The sequence below is a fragment of the Marmota flaviventris genome, chromosome 7 (assembly GCF_047511675.1).
Source record: "Marmota flaviventris isolate mMarFla1 chromosome 7, mMarFla1.hap1, whole genome shotgun sequence".
NCBI lineage: Eukaryota > Metazoa > Chordata > Mammalia > Rodentia > Sciuridae > Marmota > Marmota flaviventris.
This window is the reverse complement of record NC_092504.1, coordinates 72,374,433-72,399,663: the sequence shown is the minus strand read 5'-3', so window position 1 is coordinate 72,399,663 and position 25,231 is coordinate 72,374,433. Positions and strand designations below refer to the sequence as shown.

General features: G+C 37.3%; 1 protein-coding gene across 1 annotated transcript in view; it reads right to left on the bottom strand.

Annotated features, from left to right (window-relative positions):
* LOC139706421 (broad substrate specificity ATP-binding cassette transporter ABCG2-like) overlaps positions 1–24,964 on the bottom strand; it is a 41,415-nt gene extending 16,451 nt beyond the window's left edge. Inside the window, exons 1-6 of the mRNA XM_071614435.1 lie at positions 24,803–24,964; positions 13,254–13,475; positions 10,238–10,297; positions 9,592–9,706; positions 8,432–8,584; positions 5,590–5,726 (exon numbers count right to left, since the gene is read on the bottom strand). Coding sequence (XP_071470536.1) covers positions 5,590–5,726; positions 8,432–8,584; positions 9,592–9,706; positions 10,238–10,297; positions 13,254–13,456 — 668 coding nt within the window. The 5' untranslated portion in view covers positions 13,457–13,475; positions 24,803–24,964. The remainder of the gene's footprint in view (positions 1–5,589; positions 5,727–8,431; positions 8,585–9,591; positions 9,707–10,237; positions 10,298–13,253; positions 13,476–24,802) is intronic.
* Positions 24,965–25,231: the final 267 nt, after the last annotated feature.

Sequence of the window (25,231 nt, the reverse complement as noted above, 5' to 3'; positions counted from 1 at the left end):
TACTATAAAGATTCCTGGATAGTCTTCCCAGATTTTGAATTAAGATCTAGGGGTAGGTACAGGGATTAATTTTCATTTTTTTTATTTTTTTGTACCTGGGATTGAATCCAGGGGTGCTTAACCAGTTAGCCCTCTTTTATTTTGTATTTAGAGACAGGCTCTTATTAGGTTGTTTTTGGCCTTGCTAAGTTGCTGAGGCTGGTTTTGAATTGTTATCCTCCTGCTTAAGCCACCTGAGCTGCTGGGATTACAGGCATGGGCCACTGCAACTGGCAGGAGTCCATATTTTTAAGAAGCAGCCCAGGTAATCTGTAAGTACACTTGAGTTTGAGAACGAGTTATAGAGTAAATATTATTAAAGGTGTCATATGATAAATTCTCCTTGATCATTTATATCTTTTAGGTTTAATTTTCATTCTTCTAACCTGATAAAACAATTAACATTACTATGTGTTTGCTAAATGCTTTAGAAACAGCCATGTTTTCATGTTCACAATATTGTTATAAGGCAGTTCCGATATAATTATTTTCTTCTTTTTACATTTCAGGCTTAACGTTCAAGCAGATGATCAAAGGGTCATTGAATACTAGGGAAAAAACTTTGAATTTGATTTCTGGTTTATTCTACAGTATAAGAAGTGCTAAACTTCCTTTACAAAGGAGTTATAGCTTATGGGTAGAAGACACAATGACAAAATCACTGTTGAAAAACTATATTTGAAATACTTTAGGGACCGGGCATGGAGGTACATGCTTTTAATCATAGGTATTCAGGAGGGTAAGGAAGGAGGATTGCAAATTTGAGGCAAACCTGGGAAATTGAGTGAGACCCTGTCTTTTTAAAAAAAGAAAACAAAAATTAAAAGAACTGGAGATATAGTTCAGTGGTAGAGCACCCCAAGGTTCAAACTTTAGTACTAAAAAAAAAAAATTATGAGAAGACAGCTTGAATATGCATACTTGAGAAGCACCTAGTATATGCTAACTGTGTGTGGAAAGATGCTTTGCCTCAAAGATAATCAGGCCAGTAGGCCAATAATTTCAGTACAATGGGAAATAGAATTAGATGAGGGTTCCATTTAAGCAAAATAGGAGACTTACAACCCATTATGAAGATAATACTAGTAGAACATCAAAAGTCTCAGCAGGAGTGATCTAAGAATAGAAGACAGCTCATTCTTGAAGAACAAAATAAACAAAGCATGAAATTTTTTAAAAATGCTTTTTTTGGAAACTAAAAGAAGCTCTTTTTACAAAGCAGGACTTATGTGTGTGTATGTTTTTGATAATGAGATATTAGATGTTGGATGAAGAAAATAACTAAAGAGATTCCCCCAAAAAAGGGATGATTAAGTCTTCACTCAAAAAACACAACTGTAGCCAGCAGGTAATAGGGAGCTGGACTAGAAGCAGGAAGCATAATTGCATGACAGCCCTGCTTCCCAAAATGTTGTCTGAGGACCAGTGGCAACGTTATCAGAATCCCCTGTTTGATTCTCCTGTGGAGAATCTTAGGCTCTATCTCAGACTAAAGAAATAGAATATGCATTATAACTAGACCATTGATGATAAGAATACACATAAGTCATTTAGAATGACCAATTAGAGCTCCCTGCAGTAGGCAGCATGCTTGTGTGCTACGTAGTGCAAAGCATAAAGAAAGCAGTTATATATTTTGTATCAATCCATCATTTGCTAATAAACATCATTAACATATTTCTAAATAATAAAAATATCTTGGGTATATTCTGAAATGGTACCAGAAGGCTAGACCCATAACTTGGCATCTACACTTGTATGTGCACTTTACATTTCAAAATTAAGATGTTTAATTATCCATCTTTTCATCTTCCTGTTTCTTCTCTGCTAGCACAGAACCTTTCTTATGGTGGCATGGGCACCAGAGGAAGTGACATAGTGATAGAGAGGGTGAGCCATGAAGGTGATGTGTCTGCCAGCTTAATATATGAGGCAGAGGGGTTCCAGAGGTGGTAGACCAAAGCAACTGGGAGACTGATTGCATTAAACAATTAAATTACTTAACTGAGAAAATAAGCAAATATATTGAGATAATGGGCCATATCTCTCACTGTCTAAAGTGACTTGCAAAGATTGAAAGGACAAAATTTAAAATAACACTGAAGGGGGCTAGGGCTGTAGCTCTGTGGCAGAGCACTTGCCCAGCATGAGTGAGGCACTGGGTTTGATCCTTAGCACCACATAAAAATAAACAAATAAAATAAAGTATAGCTGTCCATCTACAACTAAAAAACTATTTTAAAATACACTGAATTGTTAGATTGGAATTAGGAATATTATTATGAATTCATGGGATTTTAATGATAACATTAAATGCTAAAAGAAATATCAACATTTGCAGATGCATGTTTATTTGTGACAATCAGAAATTCACATGTAGGTGTTGGTAATGTTGCTCAGTGGTAGATTGGGTACATACAATGTGCAAATCACACAGAGACTCATAAATGCATATGTAAGTATATTTATAATTATTATCTGAACAAATAAAGTATAGAATCAGATTTCTACTTTATATGTGTGTACACACACACACTTACACATGTATATTTCCTAGATTTGTCTTCTAAAGGCAATGCCACTAGAAGCTAAGCCACTCCAATAGTAGTAAGTGCACTAAACCACCATATCTTGGTTTCTAACCAAGGGCACCTTCTACAAATGGCTGATATAGTACAACGTGAGCATGGAACATCATAATGACCACAAAGGAAAGAAATGCTGGACAAATGATTAGGGAGAAGTCAAAGGAACACAAAAGCCACATTGAATGAGGCCCAATCAGGATCAACTTGATCACTGAAACAGGGAGTAATAGAGATCCGACTCACTGAATCATATGGGAAATGAATAGGGAAGAAGAAACACCTCTTTCTTAGATATGCTGTCAACAATTACATGTTAGGCAGCTACCACAAGAGCAGGAGATTTGGGTACATCTAAAATTGGTGGGGGACATTTGATGAGGAATAGAATTTGGCATTAAATAGTCTATTTTATTTCCCAATAATATACTAATCTATTCCAGTGTGGGGAAAACAGTAATTTATCAGAAGAGAAGTCCAGCAGACACCAATGTGATCAGATGATGGAGGTGTACACCAGCTGTGGTGGGTGAAGCTCAGGTGTGTTATACTGGGAACTCAGCATGGTTTCATGCCTGAGTCAGCCTAAGCAACTGTAATAGACCATCTGAAGGTCACTCATGAAATGTCCTAACTCAACCACATGAGAGCCAGAGAAAGACTGAGCATCTTTTCCAGATTAGAGGATAAAAAAATGAAACATCCAGGAAATACGTGTTTCTTCAGAATCCTGAGAGAGAAAGAAAGCAGGGTGAGCTTGTGACATCTGACTGGAGTTGAAGGACTCAATAATTGTGAAGCTGTCATTGTTAAGTTCCTCACTGGGAGGTTGATATGGTATAGTGTCTTTATATCTTGGAGTTTAAACTAAGGAGTATTCAGTAGTGATAAAGGATGATGTAAAGTAAAAAATCTATGTAATGGTGATCAGAGACATGGAGGGCAATAAAATGCAGTAAAATGTAACAGTTGGAGAGACTAGGAGAGAAGAGTGGATTTTATTTGTAATATTCTTGGAGCCATCTTATAATTTTGAAATTATTTTTTATACTTTCAAATGAATTTAAAAGTTAACTTTTGAAATGTTTCCTATAAACTTTCCTTTCACAGTCTTGCATTTTTTTCTTTTTGTTATTGGGAATTGAACTCAAGGGCACTTAACCACTAAGCCACATCCCTAGTCCTTTTTTATATTATATTTAGAGACAGGTCTCACTGAGTTGCTTAGAGCCTCACTAAGTTGCTGAGATTGGCTTTGAACACATGACCCTCCTGCCTCAGCATCCAAGCTGCTGGGATTACAGACATATGCCACCATGCCCAGCTCCACAGTTCTCTCTTCTTTTTTTAAAGAGAGAGAGAGAGAGAGAGAGAGAGAGAGAGAGAGAGAGAGAGAGAATTTTAATATTTATTTTTTTTAATTTTCGGCGTACACAACATCTTTGTTTGTATGTGGTGCTGAGGATGGAACCCCGGCCGCACGCATGCCAGGCGAGTGCGCTACCGCTTGAGCCACATCCCCAGCCCCAGTTCTCACTTCTTAATAAAAGCTATTGTCATTTTTTTTGCTTCATTCTTCCTCTTAATCAGGCCCCAAATCTCAGGCATCATCTCTCAATTCTCAAAGCCCAGGTCCACTTCCCAAACTGATTGTTTTTTCTAGCCTCAAACAGATTCAGAACCTGTGCTCCCCACCACTGCAGCATGAGCACCTTAGTCCAGACCCCATCCTGCCTCAACAGTTCCTTCTTAGAGTCCTTCACTCATCCTATCCTAACCTCACAGCCTTCCCTATAGCCATTGCCCTGCTCCTATGCTCAAAATGCTTCCATGAGTCTTTTGTGTTAAGTACAAGGTAATCAAACTAGATTTAAATGGGTCTGTTTTCCAAAATCAGATTCTCAGTAACCAATCATAAGAGCTCTGTATTACCTGAGTTGCATTACAAGGAAGTCCCCTCTGTTTAACCCCTTAAGGAAAGTAACTTTCTAATAACCTCTATGCTATATGTTCTCTTCTTTCTTCTGCCCTTTTCTTCCTATAAAGCCAACCCCCTTTGCTCAGTTCATTGAACATTCATTGTTCCCAATTCTAGAATGGCAAATGAAAGCTTATTGTATCTTTAATAAGACAAAAAAAATGACCCCATGTCCCTAGCAAAAAGAATAGAAAGCCATATATTTAACACTGGCCTAGGAGAGCTAGGCCAGCCCAACTTCATCTCACATCATTTATAACTGTGAATGGCTGAATTCTGGCTTCCCCAAAACTCACATGTTAAAGACCTAACCCCCAGTATCTCAGAATGTGGCTACTTTTGGAGATAAGTGTCTTCAAATTGGTCATTATGATTGCATGAGAACCTTGAAGGTCCTCACTCACTGGTGTCCAGTTAAGAGGAGATTAGAAACTGGCACAGAGGGAGAAGATGGTCATCTACAAGCCAATAAGAGAGGCCTTGGAAAAACAACCTTGTGGAACATCTTGATATCAACTTTCAGCCTCCAGAACTAGAAGGAAATTAATTTCTGTTGTTTGCCTCCAGTCTGTGGTATTTTGTTTTTACACCAAAATCACCCAGTTTCCTTTCCCCTTATCTACTAGGTTCTGTCTCTGTGGTCTCTCTGATGTTCCACACACACCAGGAATGCTCTTGCTCAGGGCCACTGGCTGCTCCTTCCACCCAGAACTCTTCTGCAGATACATGAGGTCTCACTCCAGCTCACCTGTCACATGCTTGTGGTCTTCCCTGACCCTCCTACTATTTAAAACAGCTTCCCAACCCCATTACCACTTTCCTTCCCTACACTCTTATTTCATCAATCTCGATAACATTTCTTTGTTTGTTTATAATTTCCCTCTAACAAAGAAGTAAGAAAGTCTGCTGATGTATTCTGATTTCCCTGAACCAAGAATATATGGTAAACACAAGTAATCATATATTGAATAAATGAAAGAACTTTACCTTTTCAGGAGCAAAAGAACAGCATTTGTAGTGATCAAATCTAAACCAGTTGTTGGTTTATCCAAGAACAAGATGGGAGGATCTGTGATCAGCTCCATTGCTATCCTGGTCCTTTTTCTTTCTCCCCTAGATAAAACCTAAAGCACAGATTATTATATTATCAGCAAGAATGGCACAGTCAGTATGATTGTTGAACAGTCCTGACAGAAATACTTTATCTCATTGTCCTAATTATTGTGAGCAACAAATAAATGAACACGGGGGAGAAGAAAGAAATTTCTCTTAAAAGTGAATAAACTGAGGGTCAGAGCAGAGCTGCTAAGTAAGTGCTGAGACTGGATGTGAAGCCCATGCTTTGAACAGTCCTGTATGTTTTTAAGTATATTTAGGTTTAAGATAGTCTATTAGAACATGAAGAGTCATTGCCCTGACATAGTGAAATTATAGCCTAAAATGGGAGAGAAAGATAGGAGAGGAAAAGGGGAAAACTTTATGGTGATTTATTAGACTTCTAACAACTTCCCACACTGTTTTCACCAAAAGTCCCCAAGTGGACTTACCAAAAATAGGTACATTTAGAGCCAGGAAATGTTCACTATCTACCAAAAATAGGTACATTTAGAGCCAGGAAATGTTCACTATCTACACCTTTTCAGTTTCTACAAGGTTTTCCATACTGACATTGTCAATGCCCTAACTGAATGCAGAATTTCTACTTTACCTTTTCAGACTTAAAAGAAGACAGGTTATTCAACAGGGCAACGGGCTTACTCATTTGAATGAGTCAATGTCATTCTGTGTGTGAGTAGAGAAGGAAGGTTTTAGGTAGGCAGAAAGTTAGAAGCAATTATGAAATTCAGAGTTCCCAGAGTCTCTTAACAAGATTCAAACAAGGGTGCTATTGACAATTGAACTATAAAAGACATTTGGACACAATTTGGAAAATGTGTACAAATTAACATGAACTCCATATAGATGATGATGTAAATACATTACTCATTGTGTTAGTTGATAATGGTATTAAAACAAGGAAGGCAATGTTCTGGTTTGTTGGAGATGCATAACAAGAGGTAAAATATTACATATATATATATATATATATATATATATATATATATATATATATATATAATTTCTATAAAATACTTCAGTAAGAAATAGCTATAGTAACTAAGGAAGAAGATATTAACAACTGAGAAGTCTAAGGGAATAGAATTAGGAATTTACTCTTCTATTAATGATTCAACAATCACATTATAGTAAGGAGAATATCTTTTCTGTTTTTAATTAACTTTTTAAAATTTATATATACAGCAGAATGCATTACAATCCTTCTTAAACATATAGAGCACAATTTTTCATATCTCTGGTTGTATACAAAGTATATTCACACCAATTTGTGTCTTTATACATGTACTTTGGATAATAATGTCTATCACATTCCACCATCATTTCTAACCCCATTCCCCCTTCCTTCCCCTCCCACCCCTCTGCCCTATCTGGAGTTTGTGTCTATTCCTCCCATGCTTCCCCTCCCTACCCCATTATGAATCAGCCTCCTTATATCAGACAAAACATTTGGCTTTTGTTTTGAGGGGATTGTATAATTTCACTTAGCATTATCTTCTCTAACTCTATTCATTTACCTGCAAATGCCAAAAGTAAAAAAAAAAAAAAAATAAACCATGGAATTCAATTAGATTATTTGAATATAGGCAGTCAGTGACTACCTCTGCATATTTTTCCAGCAAACATAAGCAAGAAATTTAAGGCTGCGAGTGCTTAATGTTAAAGAATAGAGTAGAATCCCACAGAAGAAACTCAAAAGTCAAGTCAATAAACAGATGAAAAGCAAAGACAACTCAATCACTAAGTACACAAAAAATAAATGGTAAATAGTGGAATCCTAGGGTTATTCTTCCATAACAAATATATTTCACATGCAAGAATATCCACAATAATACAGGAAGCATAAGCCAGTAGAACCCCAACTTTCATTGCTTCTAAGTCGGGGAGTTCTTAAGGAGGTGAACCATTTACAGTCTAAGTAGCTCATTATCACACACAGCTTCAAATGTCTGATCAGCAATCCCTGCCTACAGACTGTTCAACTGTTCAATAGTGTTAAGTTGATGCATTCCACTCAATTTTTCTCTCTGATGCCTAAGTAGGCATTAACTGTTTGTCACACTTCACTCATTGTCACACTTGTTCACAACTGTACCTCTCAAACCTAAAGAAGCCTGGAATATAGATCTGAAAATAGGACTGGCAAAGGAAAGGAAAGAAAGGAGAGAGTGAGATGGGGATAAGAAAACTGACAAAGAAAGGCTCCAAAAATTCTTGGTGACTATATGAATTAAAAGTAAATTATAATTTGACAAAATACAATTTTGAAAGAAAAATTAAACATACAAAGCAATAATCCGTGGATTCTTGTCATTTATTGATTCCAGAAATTCACCTCAAAAAACTCATGGAACAAAGGCCCCAGGAGGAAGAGAAAGAAAACAGCAGTTAATAGCAGGAAGAGAAACAGGAAGAAGAAGGGTTAGTTCAAAGACATCAAATGAGCCATGACTTAACAATGAGGGTGGAAAGGGTCCTGTGAGGAACACTCCCCACACCAAACCACACTCCATTCCTAGGATACAGCCATTATTAAGAGTATTTTTCCACTTAATTTCCACCTTCATAGTATGTAAGTAGTCATTGTTCTCATCATTACAGAAAGCAGCCACTTTTGACCCCACACATTTTGGGGAACACACATTTAGGTCACAGCATCTACACAGGAGGTCATCTTTCATGGTTATGATACTATCAGGTTTTTTCACACTACCTTGGAATCTGCTACTTTATCCAGGTCTAAATCTTCAATGACTTTTTTGATCCTTTCATTTTTTTCATGATTTGTCATAGCCATTGGAAGCCGAAGAGCCGCTGAGAAGTGTAAGTTTTCTCTCACTGTCAGGGTGCCCATCACGATATCATCCTAATGCAAATTTTTTTTCATTTTTGAAATCAGAAATCAACATTTTCCCTTTACCAAAAAAATGTTTTATTTTTACTTTCCATTAGGAAATTGCCAAATATATTCAAAAATAGACAGAATAATATGATAAACTCCACATCTTCAAAATTCAATTTCATTAATTATAAACTCATGATCAGTGTTGTCTCATCTATAATTTGAAGAAAATTCCAGACATCATAGTACATAGTTCTATATGTATATAAAACATAACCACAATATGATTATCATATGTAAAATTTGTTAGTGATAATATTTAATATCATTAGATTTCCATTCAGTTTTCCCTATTTCATACTTATTTCTTTACTCTGTAATGATTTTAGATGCTTAATAATAAATCTGTTCCAGACTGGACTGAATTCTCTCTGGGGCTTTTTTTCACTAATTTTCTAAGTTGAGTGTAATTTTCCCTGTACATGTGTCTTTTTCTGTCTCATTTTAATCTCCTCAGTCATATTTCAGTATATGCAACTTAATCCATGATCTATAAAAATAACATAACCAAGGTAAAGTTCAAGCTAATAGTAAACTTTCAACTATACCAATTGCAGTGACCCACATAAAGATAGCTGCAGAGTCCAAGGAAGTCATTTTCATCCTCAATCTGCACGCCAGGTTTGAGCCCAGGTAATCATGCCCACTAGAACCAGATACAGCCAGGTTGCTTTGTACAAGGATTTGTAAACACATCTTCTAGGGAAAGGAAAAATGCTAGAAGGGTAAAAAGGACAACTGTGGACACTTGTAAATTATACACAAGCCAGAATTGATAACATTGTCCAGGGTCATTTTCCAAGTCCTCCTTGCTTTTCCATTTAACTCTTGAGATGGAAGATTATGAAAGCTGGTGGAATGAATATTGGTTATGTGAGCATGTCACATAAACAACTAGAAGCATAATAACCTGTAAGTAAAGAGTATGCTCATACAGATGAAACAAAAAAGGCAAATCTACGAATTCTTACCTGAACCACATAACCCAAATTACATTTGAAATTATCAGATTGAGGTGCTCCATTGATCAAAACATCTCCAGATAATCCAGATGCATCTCTCCTTGCAGCTAAGATATTTAGCAACCTATAAAAGGACATATACGTTACAGATTTCTCTCCTCCATTATAGGCCATATCTCTCATATTCTGCTAAACTTAGAAAATTTACTACTCCAGAAATCTGAGGTTTAACTAAAATTATTTATATGTGCATGTGTATGTTTAAATTCTCATCATCTTTTTGTTGTTACTGTTGTTGTTGTTACAAGAAAACCCAAAGGTATATAAGCAAAGCCATGTTGGCTGATCCAGCACAGTCTTCCCAAATGAGCTTCTAGCTGTCTGAATTTGGTGGATCCAGCTCAGGCAATGTGCTTCTTTACCAAAAAAAAAAAAAAAAAAAAAAAAAAAGAATTATTGTCTTCAATTATTCCTTCAGCTCCATCTTCCCACTTTTATCATTATTCCCTTTCTCCCCTCTCCATTCACTTCTAATATGGCCAACAACACCATATCAATTGTTTAGTTATGCCCTAGTAAATTTTAAAAATTCATCTTTAAAAATCACACAACAACTACACAGAAGTGGTTGAGACATATTTTCTGTTATACTCACAAAGATTTCCCTCGACTTTGGTGTGCCAGAATAGCATTGAGACCAGGTTTCATGATTCCACTGTAAACACAAAAGCATGATGATTTATTGTTCTACTTTAAATGCAGTACTATTTACTTAGACTCTGCAATGATACACTCAAGGAAGACTGAAGAAATTGCAGACAGAAAACAAGCACCAAATCAAAGAAAAAAGACTTATTGGTTAACAGAAGTCTAGTCTATGAAGGATGTTATTATTAGTCAATATCTATAAGAAAGATGGATCAGGTCCCTCTAAATTCCTTTCAATTATTCTTTAAACCATGATCCTTTTTGTACATCTATTCTGTTTACAATAACCTCAAAAATAAAATAAAGTACTGGGAATTAAATTAACCAAGGAGGGGAAAGACCTCTATAATGATAACTACACAATGTTGAATAAAGAAACTGAAGAACTTAGAAAATAGAAAGACATCCCATATTCTTGGATAGGTAGAATTAATATTGTCCAAATGGCTATACTACCAAATGCAATAGACATATTCAATGTGTGTAGGTACCTGCATACATACACTCCCTAGGTCTGTCCATTTAGAAGGCACAGGAGCAATGACACCCGAATAGCAATGAGTGTTCAAATCGCCCAGATCATGTTTTCTCAATACCATTCTCCAAAAATAAACACTGGAGGATTCCAGGACTGGGAAGGCAAGTATACAATAAATTTGGAACTTCTTGCTATGCCAAAGAATTAAGAGTGGCGGGATGAGTTAAAAAATAAAAAATTAACCTGTCTTGAAAAATTTCCTACTGACTAAATCAGCAGCAATAGGAGTATGAAGATAAATAATACTAATGAAGCATTACAATTGAGTGTTATTGTATAGAATACAAATCCATACTAGACACTGTGGTACACTCTTGTAATCCAAAGACTCCTTATGCAGATGCAGGAGGATTGTAAGTCCGAAGCCAGCCTGGAAAATTTAGCAAGATACTGTCTCAAATCAAAATATAAAAGGACTGGGGAAGTAGCTTAGTGGTATAGTAACTCTTAGTTCAGTCCCCAGTAAAGGACATTAAAAAAAAATACAATCCATGAGTCTATACAGTAACCAAAATGAAAAATGATGAATGAAGATTTTTCCTATTATTGGAATGCAAATTATGAGACAATGAAAATAGGAACTCACCCTTTATCAACAATCATAGTGGTTGCTGATCCACACAGGAGTCACCATAGTGGAATGAAACTCAAGTTTAATGAAGAACAAGATTCTGGAGTAATATCAGAGTATCACCACTCATATTAATCAAGTACAAAGAGGAAAATGGTGATCTGATGGTGAAGTTTGACGGACAGCAACATAACCAGGTGATCAGTTTTAACATCACCTGGAGTGGGATGGGACTAGAAAGTACCAGGATGGACAAGACTGCAGAGACACGATGTGGTGGTTAGTCACTTATGTGGGGAACACAGTGAAGAGTGATCCTCAGGACCTCTCCTGCCTTCACTCTGAGGATACATCATTTCTTAGTTGCTTCCAGAAAACAATTGAGTGATTATACAGGACAGCAATCACCTTTCTAGAAAGTAGTACTAAAAGAACTAGGGATAAAGGTGAATCATGTGATTCACAAAAACCAGTAGTAACAATGGACACAAATGAGACACAATGATGGGAGCAACAGTGCAGTGTGGACAGTTAGGGAATCTGGTGAAAGGGTTATGCACATGCAGCTTTACATCTCAAATTATTTCAAAATAGATAACCAGACCAATTTCTCAAACAGGGTGAAGAATTTTCCTCACAATTATAGGACATCCACACATCTGCTGGAATGGAGAATTTTTTTCCATAATATTTTTTTAGTGGTCAATGGACCTTTATTCTTTACTGATTTATATTTAGTGCTGAGAATTGATCCCAGTGCCTCATGCATGCAAGGCAAGCACTCTACCATTGAGCTACATACTCAGCCCTTTTTCAATAATTTTAGAATTGGTAAGAGAAAGCTCAAATGCTAGATATGGATAAAAACTAAGCAAAATAAAATTCTAAGAAAGTAGGGAAAATTAATGAATTCTCATGATCAATTTTTGTCTTACTGTCTTCTTAAACAATGAACAGAAGAGCAAAAATCCAAAGAAAAACCAAGATTCTCATGACCTTTTCTTGAAATATTGTCATAATTTTCAATAATGATAGTGCTATTCAACACAAACCAAAAAAAAGATAATGAGAGTGACCCTTCACACACCAGAGACTATTTGAGTCCAGCAGATAGGAGAAAGTTTGGAAACACTGCAGCCAGAAAAATATGACCTTCTCTTGAATAAAAAACCAGAAATGTGAATAAGCATGAAAACCAACGTTTGCTATGTTTGTAACAGTAAAAACAAAATAAAAACTTCAAGACTTACTACTTTTTATAAGTCTAACAAAGCACAAAACAATGGCCTCCTCCTTTGTAGAGATGCACACCACTAAGCCATAAACTCAGTGTGAACTCTTGAATAGAGGAGACCCTTAGTATACTGAGTCAGTAGTCTCCCAGGTGAAAAAGATAAGCAAGAGGAATTGGGAGTGTGGCTCATGGGGAGAATGATGACCCAGGGAGCACAAAGCCCTGGGTAAAGTCTGTAATCCACACTCCTCCATGCTCCAACAAATAAAAAAAAGGGGGGGGGGGGAGGGATAAAGTGAAGGACAAGGTAAATATACATTCCCACAGTATGTTTGAACAGCTATTCAATATGCATGTGGTCAATCACATTACTTTCTACAAAAAATCTTGTCAGCATTTCACAAGTCAATTTTAATGAGTTAGTTTTCATGAGTCAATTTTAATTCATTAAATGGAGTCATTTTAGTCCTAGTTTAGTCAAAAGGAATGAAAGCATGTGTCTATACACCAGCACAAAGACTGAAGCACAAATGCTCACAGTAACTTATTGGTATTAGGCAAAGCCTTTGAAGCCTGAGATAGGTCATTAAAGTGGTCTTTTAAAAAGTTCATATACATACTTGATATTTGATAGTAATTTTTTCTCAACTGTTTTCCCACAAAATAGAAAGCCACTCTTCACTTTTTCCTGATAGCAGATGTTATGGAAACTTAACACAGCCCCTTCAGGAAATGTCTTCAGGTCACTTGAGGTCATCTCAGGGAGGTCACTGTTGTTTCTTTGTAAAAATGGGATATAATCCTGGTCATTACTGGAAGACATCTTGACATATTCTGCCTTTCTGTAGAGGGGGAAACAATGTAAGTTGATAGTCCATATAAATGTGATTGTAAACCCTTGCTAATATATTTAAATCAATTCTGTTTTAAAGTGTGCTGCACTAGATTACTTTCTAATAGTCAGCCCACATCACTATGATGAGAACAATCTTTGAATCCATAATGGGAGGAAAAACACCTTTGAATCCTCAATTCAATGAAACACTCAAAATTAGATGCCAAATAATTTCCTGATAATTAAAGAGTACCCAAAACTCATAATGGAGGGAAAAGACAGGTGAGCGTTTTACGTGCCTGGCGTAGTACTTGAAAACATAGTATGACACAACTTACATTGAGAGATAGCCTACACCATCATCATGTGCCACATTTTTTTTGAGTTTATAACATTTTTATTATGAATACAAGCTTAGTCAAGCAGTCAAGCACAGGAGAAAGCTCTCTGAATTTATAATTCTAGACTTTATATTTCTGGTTGTTATGCACTTTCAATCAGCTGAGAAAGTAACATCATAATTTTTCACAATGACAAATCATTTCCTTAATGGTCATTTAAATTCTAGTAAAGTTTTAAATTAACTATGAAAATTATAAAGTAAATCAAGCCAATAGTTAAGAAGCTCCATACTTTAAAGCAAAAACTGAATATTACATTCATAAAGTAGATTTAAAGCATTTCACTAAATAAGTTGCAAAAGACCCCTTAAAATATTTAATTAGATAAGACATTAATGTTAACTGGTCTTGTGCAAGAGGTTTGAAATATTACCTGCAACAAACCTAGCTTTGTTTTTGAAAAGCCAATGTCATCCATGAAGAAATTTCTCTCTGCCTCTAGTTCTTTCAAAAATAACAAAATGCTAAAAAAGAAATGAGTAGAAAAGTGAGGTAGTACACTCAGTCCTCAAGACTATGGGGTCAGCAAACATCAGGAAACAGAAGACTGAGAAAAGCAAAGTTATAAAGCTAACTATCAGTGATGCACAGGCATACATATTAATATTGTACTTTCCTCTAACACAGTGCTAAGGCTTTACCGAATTATAAAGGATAAAGGCATGTGGAAACTAGTCACTGGAATAAAACATGATAACCCTTTCCTTACTAGCATATTAAAATTATATCACAGAACAGAGACCTAATATGATAATGAGACAGGTAGCCCATGAAGACTACTTCTTCTATGATGAAAAGAGCCCAGGTGGGCTCTAAGACTGCACCTCTATATGAAATGACATCACTGAGTTTCTGCCTACCCTATATATGCAATAAAAATACACACACACACACACACACACACACAAAACAACAACAAACTGTATATTTCTCTCTCTTAATGAATGGACTGTTAATCCCATTCCCACCTGCTGCCTTCCCTATATTAGAGCTTAAGAATCAAAGCCTTCTTCCTGTAAAACAGTGTTCCTGCCTGATTTTACTTTGGGGGAACACTGGAACCTGCAGTACTGGTAACAAAAATTCTGTGTACTTCAGTTTGAAAATACTAAATGTGCAAAATTAGAAAGTGTGTGAAAAATCTAAAAGAAAATGATCCTACTGTTTTAGAACTGCTGCCTATTAGCTAAATGCAATCCTTTTCTTCAAGCAAAACAAAAGAGATGTATCCAAAGAATTAAATCTGATCTCTAAAGATAATTCACATTATTATTAATCAAAACATGACATCTTCATTCCTGAAGTGAGTTTCATATTTTTGTATTCCAAATTTCCAATAGCAATGGTAGATAAAGAAAAAAAGAAGACAAAACAAGAACAATTTCAATACCTATAACCTTTCCAGGAATTCCCACCCTTAGGCCTTTCCTAGAAAAGTCCCAAAGATTCCTAAGCATGTATGCCAGTATTTAGATTATGATTCCATTTAGCATTAAAATGGTCTTCGAGTTCAGTCATAGAGTAGTAACTTTTGCCCTATCTTTCTCTTTGCTCTAGCCTGTCTCCTCTGTTTAAAGTAAATAAAAGAATAATATTAACAGAAATATCTCCTTTAGCTTTTCATTGCAAAACTATAATTTCTAAAAATCATATTTGCATTTGAAAATTGAATTGCATTTGAAAATTGAATTTTCACTTAATATCATAATATCTAGTTATTTCAGCCCTTTGGATCTCCTCACACCCTATTTTCAAAGATTCATATAGAATAAAAGACTAATTCACAATTAACCACAACTACTATAGCCACAAGCAAGAAATCAAGAGCAATCACCTTAAGAATTAGATTTGTAGAACTTCTCTAGGGATGGTAGATTATTGTAGCGTTTTTCTTCCTAGGTATGGAAGCTCATCCCATGGAAAATCAATGTTTAAGGGATGGTTTTATTCAGGGTTCAAAAAAATGGAGAAGGAGAATATTTACTCATAAATCAGTTTCTCGACTCTAGAGGTTGCAAATATAGGATAAAAATAATGAGGAAGGGGGACAGGTTACTAAAAATGAGGAATATCTATATCTTTTCTGGGAATAGGAAAGATCTTCAACAAACTCAAATCCCACCTCTTTTCACTCTTTTTATGAAGCCCCCAGGGAAAGTCATTGTTAGAGATCAAGGCCATCTATGGAGCCAAAATTCCTCTAGATGTCTTTGGTCACTTGTTCTTTGTGATCATGCTGGAAAGATTTCAGAGGAGTTGCTCAGAGTAGCTCAGGCATGAGTTTATTAGAAGAGACAGGAAAAAAGGAGACAATGGATCCTCTCAAAGAAGAGAGGGAAGGTGCAGCCCTCCTGACCTCTAGTTTTATTGGGGATCCCAGGGAAGTTTCCAGAGTCACACCAGGTCCACCTCTTGACTTCTCACGGATAGAAGGATTGCATTAGACTATCAAGTCACCACTGCAAATGGTATTTTGCCATGAGGAGACATTTTAATATTATAACAATACGTTAAAAATTCAAAGCAACTCTGAGTCACTTTGGCCCATGCTGACCAGTTTTAATTAGAACTTGTTCTTACAAATGTTATTGATAGTGTGCTTTGCTTTTAATTTTTCTGTCTCTCTCTCTTTCTATTTTTTAAGAAGTGTCATTTAAGATCACATTTTCTTTTTTTAAAAATTTATTTGTTTTTTTTTATATAAATATAGCAAAGAATGTACTTTGGCATATTACACACGTAGGGACTATAACTTATTCTAATTAGGATCCTATTCTTGAGGTTGAACATGATGTAGAGTTACCCTGGTCATGCATTCAAATAAAAGGCTAAGAAAGTATGTCTCATTAATTCTACTGTCTATTACCCTCCCTACTCCCTTCCCTTCATTCTCCATTGTCTGATCAATGGATTTCTATTCTTCCCTTCCTCATTCTCCCTTGTTGTGGATTAGCATCCACATATCAGAGAGAACATTTGGTCTTTGGTTTGGGGAGACTGGCTTATTTAACTTAGTATGATATTCTCCAGTTCCATCCATTTACCTGCAAATGCCAAAATTTCATTCTTCTTTATGGCTGTGTAATATTCAATTATTCTGTCTTATTGAGTCCTGGAATCTGCCCTGTATAGAAGTCACAAAATCCCTCCTTCAGAGAACCTGTGTTCTTTTTATTAGCAGGAAGGAGTCTTTGGCCCTGCATTTCTCAAGCAGATAAAATGTTGTTTACTGATGAATCTTAGGCCAGACAGAGCTGCAGGTAAATTGATTTTAAAAAGAAAGCACATGGGGGGTCAGCACAGTTTATAGAATTGCCCCCTGAACCCCATGTTTCCACCACTCACATCTGTTATCCGTCATCATCACCCTTTCTCTTTTCCTTTCCCAAGGTTGGCCTCACCAACCTGGCACTGTGACAAGATGACCAACAGCAGAGAGGGGTCATTGGTGATTAGAAATTTGTAGAATCAGGAGATCCAAGGGGAAAACAAGAGGAATAGGCTAAGATCAAGCTGAATACTTGAGTTAGAATTTACCAGAAGCTTTACATCACTAGATCTAAAACCCAGTCCTTCTGAAACAGAGAGCTCCTGAATTTCACATGAGAATAAAAACTCACACAGGCTGAAGATAGATGTCAAGAAAATTAAAACTGACATATTCTCTGGTTAAACACAGCCTAGTTATACTTATATTGCTTACCTATCTTTTCTATAACTGTTAACCTCTTTTTGGCACCAGCAGAAAAGCAATATAGCTACTTTTCCACAGTTTGATCAAAGTGCATAAAATACATTTTTTCTTTTTACATCACTTGCCTTTTATAAAAAAGTAAGCAGCCTTATCTGGTCTGCAAGGATTATGTGTGTCTCATTATGTATGCAGGACTAAAATTGCTAGTATCAATAACATCACTGTTCTTATGACTAAAATAAATATGGATTTAAATTTTAACTGAGTTCATTTAGCACTGTGTATTCAGTCAGCAGATACTGAAATTAAAACTAAAATAAAGGTAGTATCCCAAATGTTATGGATATTAAGGAGTATTTTGAGTATGCAAGAAAAGCATGGGAGCCAAAAACTATTGCTAAAACCTTTATTTCTGGAATGAGGATGCAGAATACAGACTTGCCCCTACATGACAGAGAGGGGGTAGACATCTTAACTCATTTGAGAATATTTTAAGCATCTCAATATATCTTCCCTTCACATACAGTCAATTATTAGTCAGGATGAAGTTTAATCAAGCTACTAAGCTAATAAAATGTTCTGGACTTCTTACCAGTGACAAATAAATAGCTCATGTGTACACTGATTGTTCTGTTAACACTTACAAGTCATCATTTGAGATAAGCTGGGAACTTTTAAAAATTCCAAAGTGCTAGCAAATTGGTCTCCTTACCCTTAAAAGGCTGAATCCAAATTGCCAACTACAATCAGGTCCCATGTAGTGTATAAAATTTAAGGTAATACCAGCTTTTGTAATGATGTACTTAGTAGTCACAAATCTATTACACACAAATGTCACAGGGCAAGTCTGAAAGAAGAGGTTTTGGTGGCAAAAGCCGATGCAATGTGAACAGCAAATCGAATAAAGGTAAAAATGGATTACAACCCATATAACAAAATAAACACCCATGAGTCAATACTAACATAAATTTGAATAAAAGAAGGAAAGGGGAAATTCTTCCTTACAGGAAAATATAAAAGTGTAGAAGAAATGAACCATTTTTTAAAAACCCATCCTGAGATTGACATAATATCATTTACAACATGTTCCAAAACTACATGCCAAAATTCATCAATGGAAGTTTAAGAACAAACAGGATATTGACATAACACAAGTGTTTCTCCCAAGATATGTCTTCATTACAAGGGGAAGATGATCACTCCTGGCAAACATCACCTCCACCAAGGCTGACACCATTAGCAATGAGAGGCACCAACATCACACACCCCTGATATGATGCCTGGGAAGGCCCTGTACTGCTGTGGTGTTTTTCTCAGAAGGCAGGACCTCAAGGTGATCATGAGAAAACATCAAACAAATAAAATGTGGTGAAATCTACCCATAAACTAATTGGTATCTTCAACAGTATCAAGATCTTAGGGGGAAAGAGGCTGAAAAATTATTATAGGGAGTAGAAAAATAGATCTATAGCAGTGAACTGCACTGTGAGAATCTGGATTGGATCCTGAAGAGAAAAAGGGTAGTAGAGGGACAATAAATCTTGGAATAAAGTATGTAACTAATGTATTACAAATAATTTAATTAATAATATGAATCTAATTAATAATACTGTAGTAGTCTGCAATTGATATTTATTAGTTTTGATGATTGTACTCTAATTATGCAAGATGTTATGAAGATTTTCCACTTTTTTAAACTTTTCATTAAGTCAAAAATTATTTCAAAATCAATTACACTCGGCCACATAGTGAGGCTCTGAGTAACTTAGTGAGACTCTGTTTTTAAAAAAGGAAATAAAATGGTTGACCCAGCTATCCCTCTCCTTGGTCTATACCCCCAAAGTCTTTAAAAACAGCATGCTATAGGGACACAGTTACATCAATGTTTATAGCAGCACAATTCACAATAGCTAAATATGGAACCAACTTAGATGCCATTCAACAGATGAATGGATAAAAATATGTGGCTTATATACACAATGGAATATTACTCAGCAATAAAAGAGAATAAAATCATAGCATTTGCAAGTAAATGGATAGAGTTAGAGAAGTAATACTAAGTGAAGTTAGCCAATTCCAAAAAACCAAATGCTGAATATTTTCTTTAGTATAGGAGGCTGATTTATAGTGGGATAGGGAGAAGAAGCATGGGAGGAATAGAGGAACTCTAGATAGGGTAGAGGGGTTGGAGGGGAAGGGAGGGGGCATGGAGTTATTAATGATGGTGGAATGTGATAATCATTATTATCCCAAGTACAGGTATGCAGACATGAATTGGTGTGAATATACTGTGTATACAACCAGAGATGTGAAAAATTGTGCTCTATATGTGTAATAAGAATTGTAATGCATTCTGCTGTCATACATAAATTTTTTTAAAAGTAAATAAAATGGGCTGAGGTGTGGCTCAGTGATTAGCTTTCCTGAGTTCAATCTCTGGTACCACCTCCTTAATAAAATAAAATTAAATATAAAACAAGCAACATTTTTTCAATATTTGTATTAGAAGTGTAGTGTTGGACTTAATCTACCATCATTGTTCCTGAAGTTTTCCTTATCAAAATCTATACAGCCCAGTCAAAGCTTATTCTATGAAACATTGTTTTGTGAAGAATGAGATAGCAAAAATCTCCCTTCCTGGTTAATATGGCATATTTGTAATTAACTGATATTCAAATGACATGAACAACGAGATTCCTCTAGAAATCAGGCTTGTGGAGATGTCTCTGGCACACTGAGAAAGGACACAGAGCAGGAAGCTTATAGTTTCCTCCTCCTTGTTGGCCTTCAACATGAGCTGCTCTATGAACAACTAGGAGAGATATAAACTCACTACCAGGTTAGGGCAAGGGAAGAAGAGAAGGAAGGAAGAAAACAAAAGAGGGTGCTAGGAACAAAGTGAGACATGGAGGAATAAAAGATGGAGAGATGGACAGAGAGACATGGTGCACATTAACAAAGTTCAGTAGTATTTTGTTACCAATGAACTCTCACCTTCCTCATCTATTAATACTGCACCATAACACCTACCTGGAAAAGCTTTGCCTAAGCTCTATGTGTGTGTGTGTGGGGGGGGGGGGGGTGTACACACACACACATGCACACATGCAAGGTAGGGACAGAACCAGGGCATCGTATATACTGAGCATGTGCTCTACCACTGAGCTCTGCCTTTATCTTCTAACTTGTCCCAGCTTTGAGTGACCCTAGGGATTCTCACATTCCTCCTATACATATGTGATGACTAAAATTCCTACCTGGAAGCTAAGAGTCAACATGGGAATGATTATAAAAGACAAATGCACACAGTAGCATTCGGTTGCTCATTAATGGCCACTTCCTTCTATTATGCAATAGACTTAAAGAATTTTTTTGAAAAATTTTCCACATTTTTATTGGTACATTATAGTAATACGTAATGGTGGGGTTTTGTTATGTATCCATACATGAAAACAATATAACAATATTATTTGGCCAATATAAGATCTAAAGATCTTAAGCCACCTCAAACTCATGGAAAGGGTGAGGTAAAGTATAATGTTTTCTTCTTCCTTCTCAGTATTCTGCTGTCCCTTCTCCACACCCTAAAGTACAACCAAGGTGGGAATGATTGAGGTAGTGCTGTTGGAAAAGGGAAGCAGAAGGAATTGACCTCTAGCTGAAGATATGATAAGTGTGGGTACCTCTCAGATTGTCTTCCTATATTTCCTCATTTTTTTTCTACTGGGAATTGAAACCAAGGACTCACAAATACTAGGCTCTCCCGCCATTTGTTTTTATTTTGAGACAGAGTCTTACTAAATTGCTCAGGCTGTCCTTGAACTTGAAACCTGGCTGCTTCTATCTTGAGTAGCTAGGATTACCAATATGCACCACCAGGCCTGGGTAGTCCTTTCTCTTTCTTTGTAAGTCACTCACTTCCAATGGACCCAGAGGGAGATTCAAAGCCTTATTAACTTTCTAGACACTTCTGGCATTAACTTTTGAAGATATCTTGTGTGTCACATGGGAACATAGAGGAGAGTGAGTAACTATAATGGGAACATTCTCGGTGCTATCCTATAATGCATAAAACAATGAATGATCTAAGTGAGCTTCTTAAGACGGTTTATTGTAGTGGCAATTTTTCTTGTCCTAAGTGTTGTTACCAGAATCCTAAGTCTGACAACTGACTGACTTTGCATCCCAATCAATCAGGTCTGGGTGCTTGCCTCAAAAACCAAATAGAAAAAGTAATGGTGAAAAGCAAGTATTAGGCAGGAATTCAAGGACGCCAAGATGATGGGGGCAGGGTATAAGAAAAATGCCATTGGAGGACAATACAGGGAGATGAGGCATCTTGTCCCTATTTATAAGTCCAATTATCATGCCATCTCCAATTAAGGAGGTCTTGTGGCCATAAAAACTTCTGTCACAGGATTGGTCTTCTAAAACAACCAATGGGGTAAGGTAGACAGTACTCTAAGTAGGTTTTCTAAAGTAATATTGAACACTATAATAATCAGGGCTTATAAAATAACCAATAGAAGCAAATGGGGTGAGAAAAATAATGCCCCACAACTCAGTATGTAAGACACTAATTTTTACTCAGTCGGGACTTGAGCTTCCCTCTTTGATGTGCCCACTCCACTCTACCTTACAGAGTGCCATTTCCACTTCACCTCAACAAATCTGTGCTTTGCCTGCTACTTCTGTGTGTGTTGCTCAGTTCTTTGCTCAGGACATGAAGAACTTGGACCCCAACTGGACTAACTGATTAAAGTTATACCTCAATCAGTACCAGGAAACAAAGGAGACCACATTTCAGCATTGTCTTTGGGTGTACTAACTGTGAGCTTTCAGATAACAAGTAGACAAAGGGGGACCAGGAGTCCTGGGAAAGTGTGGTCTGGGGGATCATTATGTCAGAATTTATCAGGGGGGAGGTCTTTTGTCAGATTAGAAAATTGGGGATGCTTATTTATACTTTTAGAAATTTAGAACCTGAATATTTGTCTTATATTTTTCTGTATTATTTGTGTTTTTTAGTACTGCTTTCAATGTGCATTGTAATAATCTGGTTAATTTTTAAAGTTAGTTATTAAAACTCAATATTCACAATTATTCACAGAAAAATTACAAACAGGAGCTCAATAACTCTTCAGCAAACCATCCAAACTTGTGGACAAACTTTGTGTCTTGGGAATAAGTAAAAGACAGAATACATTTGTCAATACTTTTCAAATAATGTTAACAAATTTCTCTTCCATCCATAGTAACGCCCATGCTCAGTAAGGTTTTTTCCATCCAATATCAACCCTATGTTTGGACACAGGTAAGGTTTTACCTGAACCAAGACACAACTAACACACAACAAGACCCAGAGTCAGTCGCACCACCACATCATTTTCTGAAAAGGCATCCCACAAACCTTTAATTGTCAGTTTGTACTTCATGCTCACTTTCAACTGAAACTGGCAGGGGTTACAAATGTAACAAGGACCCTGACTTCACTGGACCCTACAAATACTCCATGGGTAACTAAACGTGGGATTTTTTTTTTAAATGGATTCTCTGCCTCCTTTTTTTCATCTTTCTCCTTTGTTCTGAGTCAACTTGGATTCTAGGACCAACATGTCTGATGGATAAACATCTTGTGGAGAATAAGAACTGCCACCCAGGCAACAGCAACTTTACTGTCTCCAACAAGACTCCACCGATCAGTCCTGACCTAATGATCATCCAGGCCACCTTTGGATCAAGACAGATGGACTATGCTTTTTTCTGATCCACTTGTCTGTAGATCCTAGAAGTTCTTGTCAGTACCCTGAAGACAATGCTGGAGACACTGGTCTCCTTTGTCTTTCTCATGTAGCTGCACTGATTAAAGTTCCTTTCCTGCTTTTAACCATTAATTTTTCCATTTGATTTTGGGGGCAAGTGATCACACCTCATTTGTTGGGACTCCCAGAGTTGAAGCTCTGCTCTAGGACTCTAGCAATACGAACTCAGTCATCTCATTCTAGCTGTGTGCTATTTTCTCACAAAAAGGGCACAGAATACCCATCTTCCTTTCCTGCCACACAAATTTGCTCACTTGACTTAATAGTGGTTCAGGTAACCAAGAGCTTAGGTCTCAGGATGGGTGTGCTCAGAAACAGAGCATCAACAGTCTTTAAATAAACTTTCAAAGGAGTAAGCTGGACCTTCCAAACAGACCCAAAGAAGTAGTTTCCTGTCAGCAATGATGTCAAGCATCTGTGTTGTGCAATTCCTGAAGGGCTTTCCCCAAATATCACTGGCTCCCTTCCAGGCCTGCCCCCTTCCAGTGTGTCCCAGAGACAGTTGGGAATCCCCATGAAAAACACACCCCCTTAAGACTAAAAGAGTAGGAACTATGAGAGGGGAAATGAGACAGTCAGACCCAACCCCAACCCTCCACCCCAGCTAGAGGAAAGGCACTCCCAGGACCTTAACTTACAGCCCGTTTGCCATTAAAAGTATGGTGTGTGTTCCTTCCTGCTGCTCACCCTCTCAAGCAATCTTATGGACCTCAAAACCCAGATACATCATTAAAGCCTGGATGCCTTCTCCTAATATCTCTGAGGATAAACTAGATAAAGAATGAAACTGTTAGGGAATCTCTGCAAAGGGTAAAGGCAAACTCCCAGGGACTTTAACTTGTTACTGTACATGATTTATACTTTCCCCATCTTGTGTTCTCTTAACAACTGCCAGGACTCCTCCTATCACAAGGCAAGGATTTCTTACAAGATAGCACCAATACAAGGAGCAAACATGCTCCTGGGCTCCAAACTGACAGTCTACTAGTCCAGGCAGAAGTGTTTGCATACAAAAACAGCACTCATGCTTTGAAAATGTACACCCAACCGATGAAAATTCCTGCACTCTAGCCCATGCCTGCAACAGGTACATGTGAAAAAGAACCAGTCCCTTTCTTTTTTCAAGCAACCATCCAGCCTAACAGGGTTAGAGCTGGGCCTCCCTTCTAGCTACAGAAGAAGTCCAATACAGCTTCCCGGTGTATCACTAGATTCACTTTCGTTTTGCCAACAAAAGACAGAAATTCCTGTCTCACAGTCCCTTAGTGGTGGCCTGCAGGGCTGCCCTTCCTGAGTTCTGGGGACACGTGCTGTCTGTGGATCCAGGAACACAGCCTGCAGCTGCAGCAGAGACCCTTCCAGATCACGGACCAGATGACTCCACCAGGGCCCTGACCTGGGGACCAGACACACTCACCGGGAGCGGCCACCTGGGAAGATGAGAAGCTTCCCGGTTCAGGGCTTAGAGGCCATGAGGAGGCAGCATGGACGGATGCGGCTTTGCTACTTGGGGCACGGTCCGGGGCCAGGGCGCGGGTGGCCTCTCCCTGGTTGGCCAAGGGATCGAAAGAGGAAGGCACAGCACCCCCTGCCAGTCAGCAATAAACATCCAGGGACCTGACAGCCAGATTCAAGAAGAGTGTTCAACCCAAAACTTGTTTTTCTTTTTTTTCTTTTTCTTTTCTTTCCTCCTTCCCTTTCCCCTCCCCTCCTCCTCCCCCCTCCCCTCCTCCTCCCCCCTCCCCTCCTCCTCCCCCCCTCCTCCTGCCCCCCCTTCCTCCTCCTCCTCCTTTTCCTCCATTTTACAAACAGAAAATGGGTATATGATTAAAATAGAGACGGACAC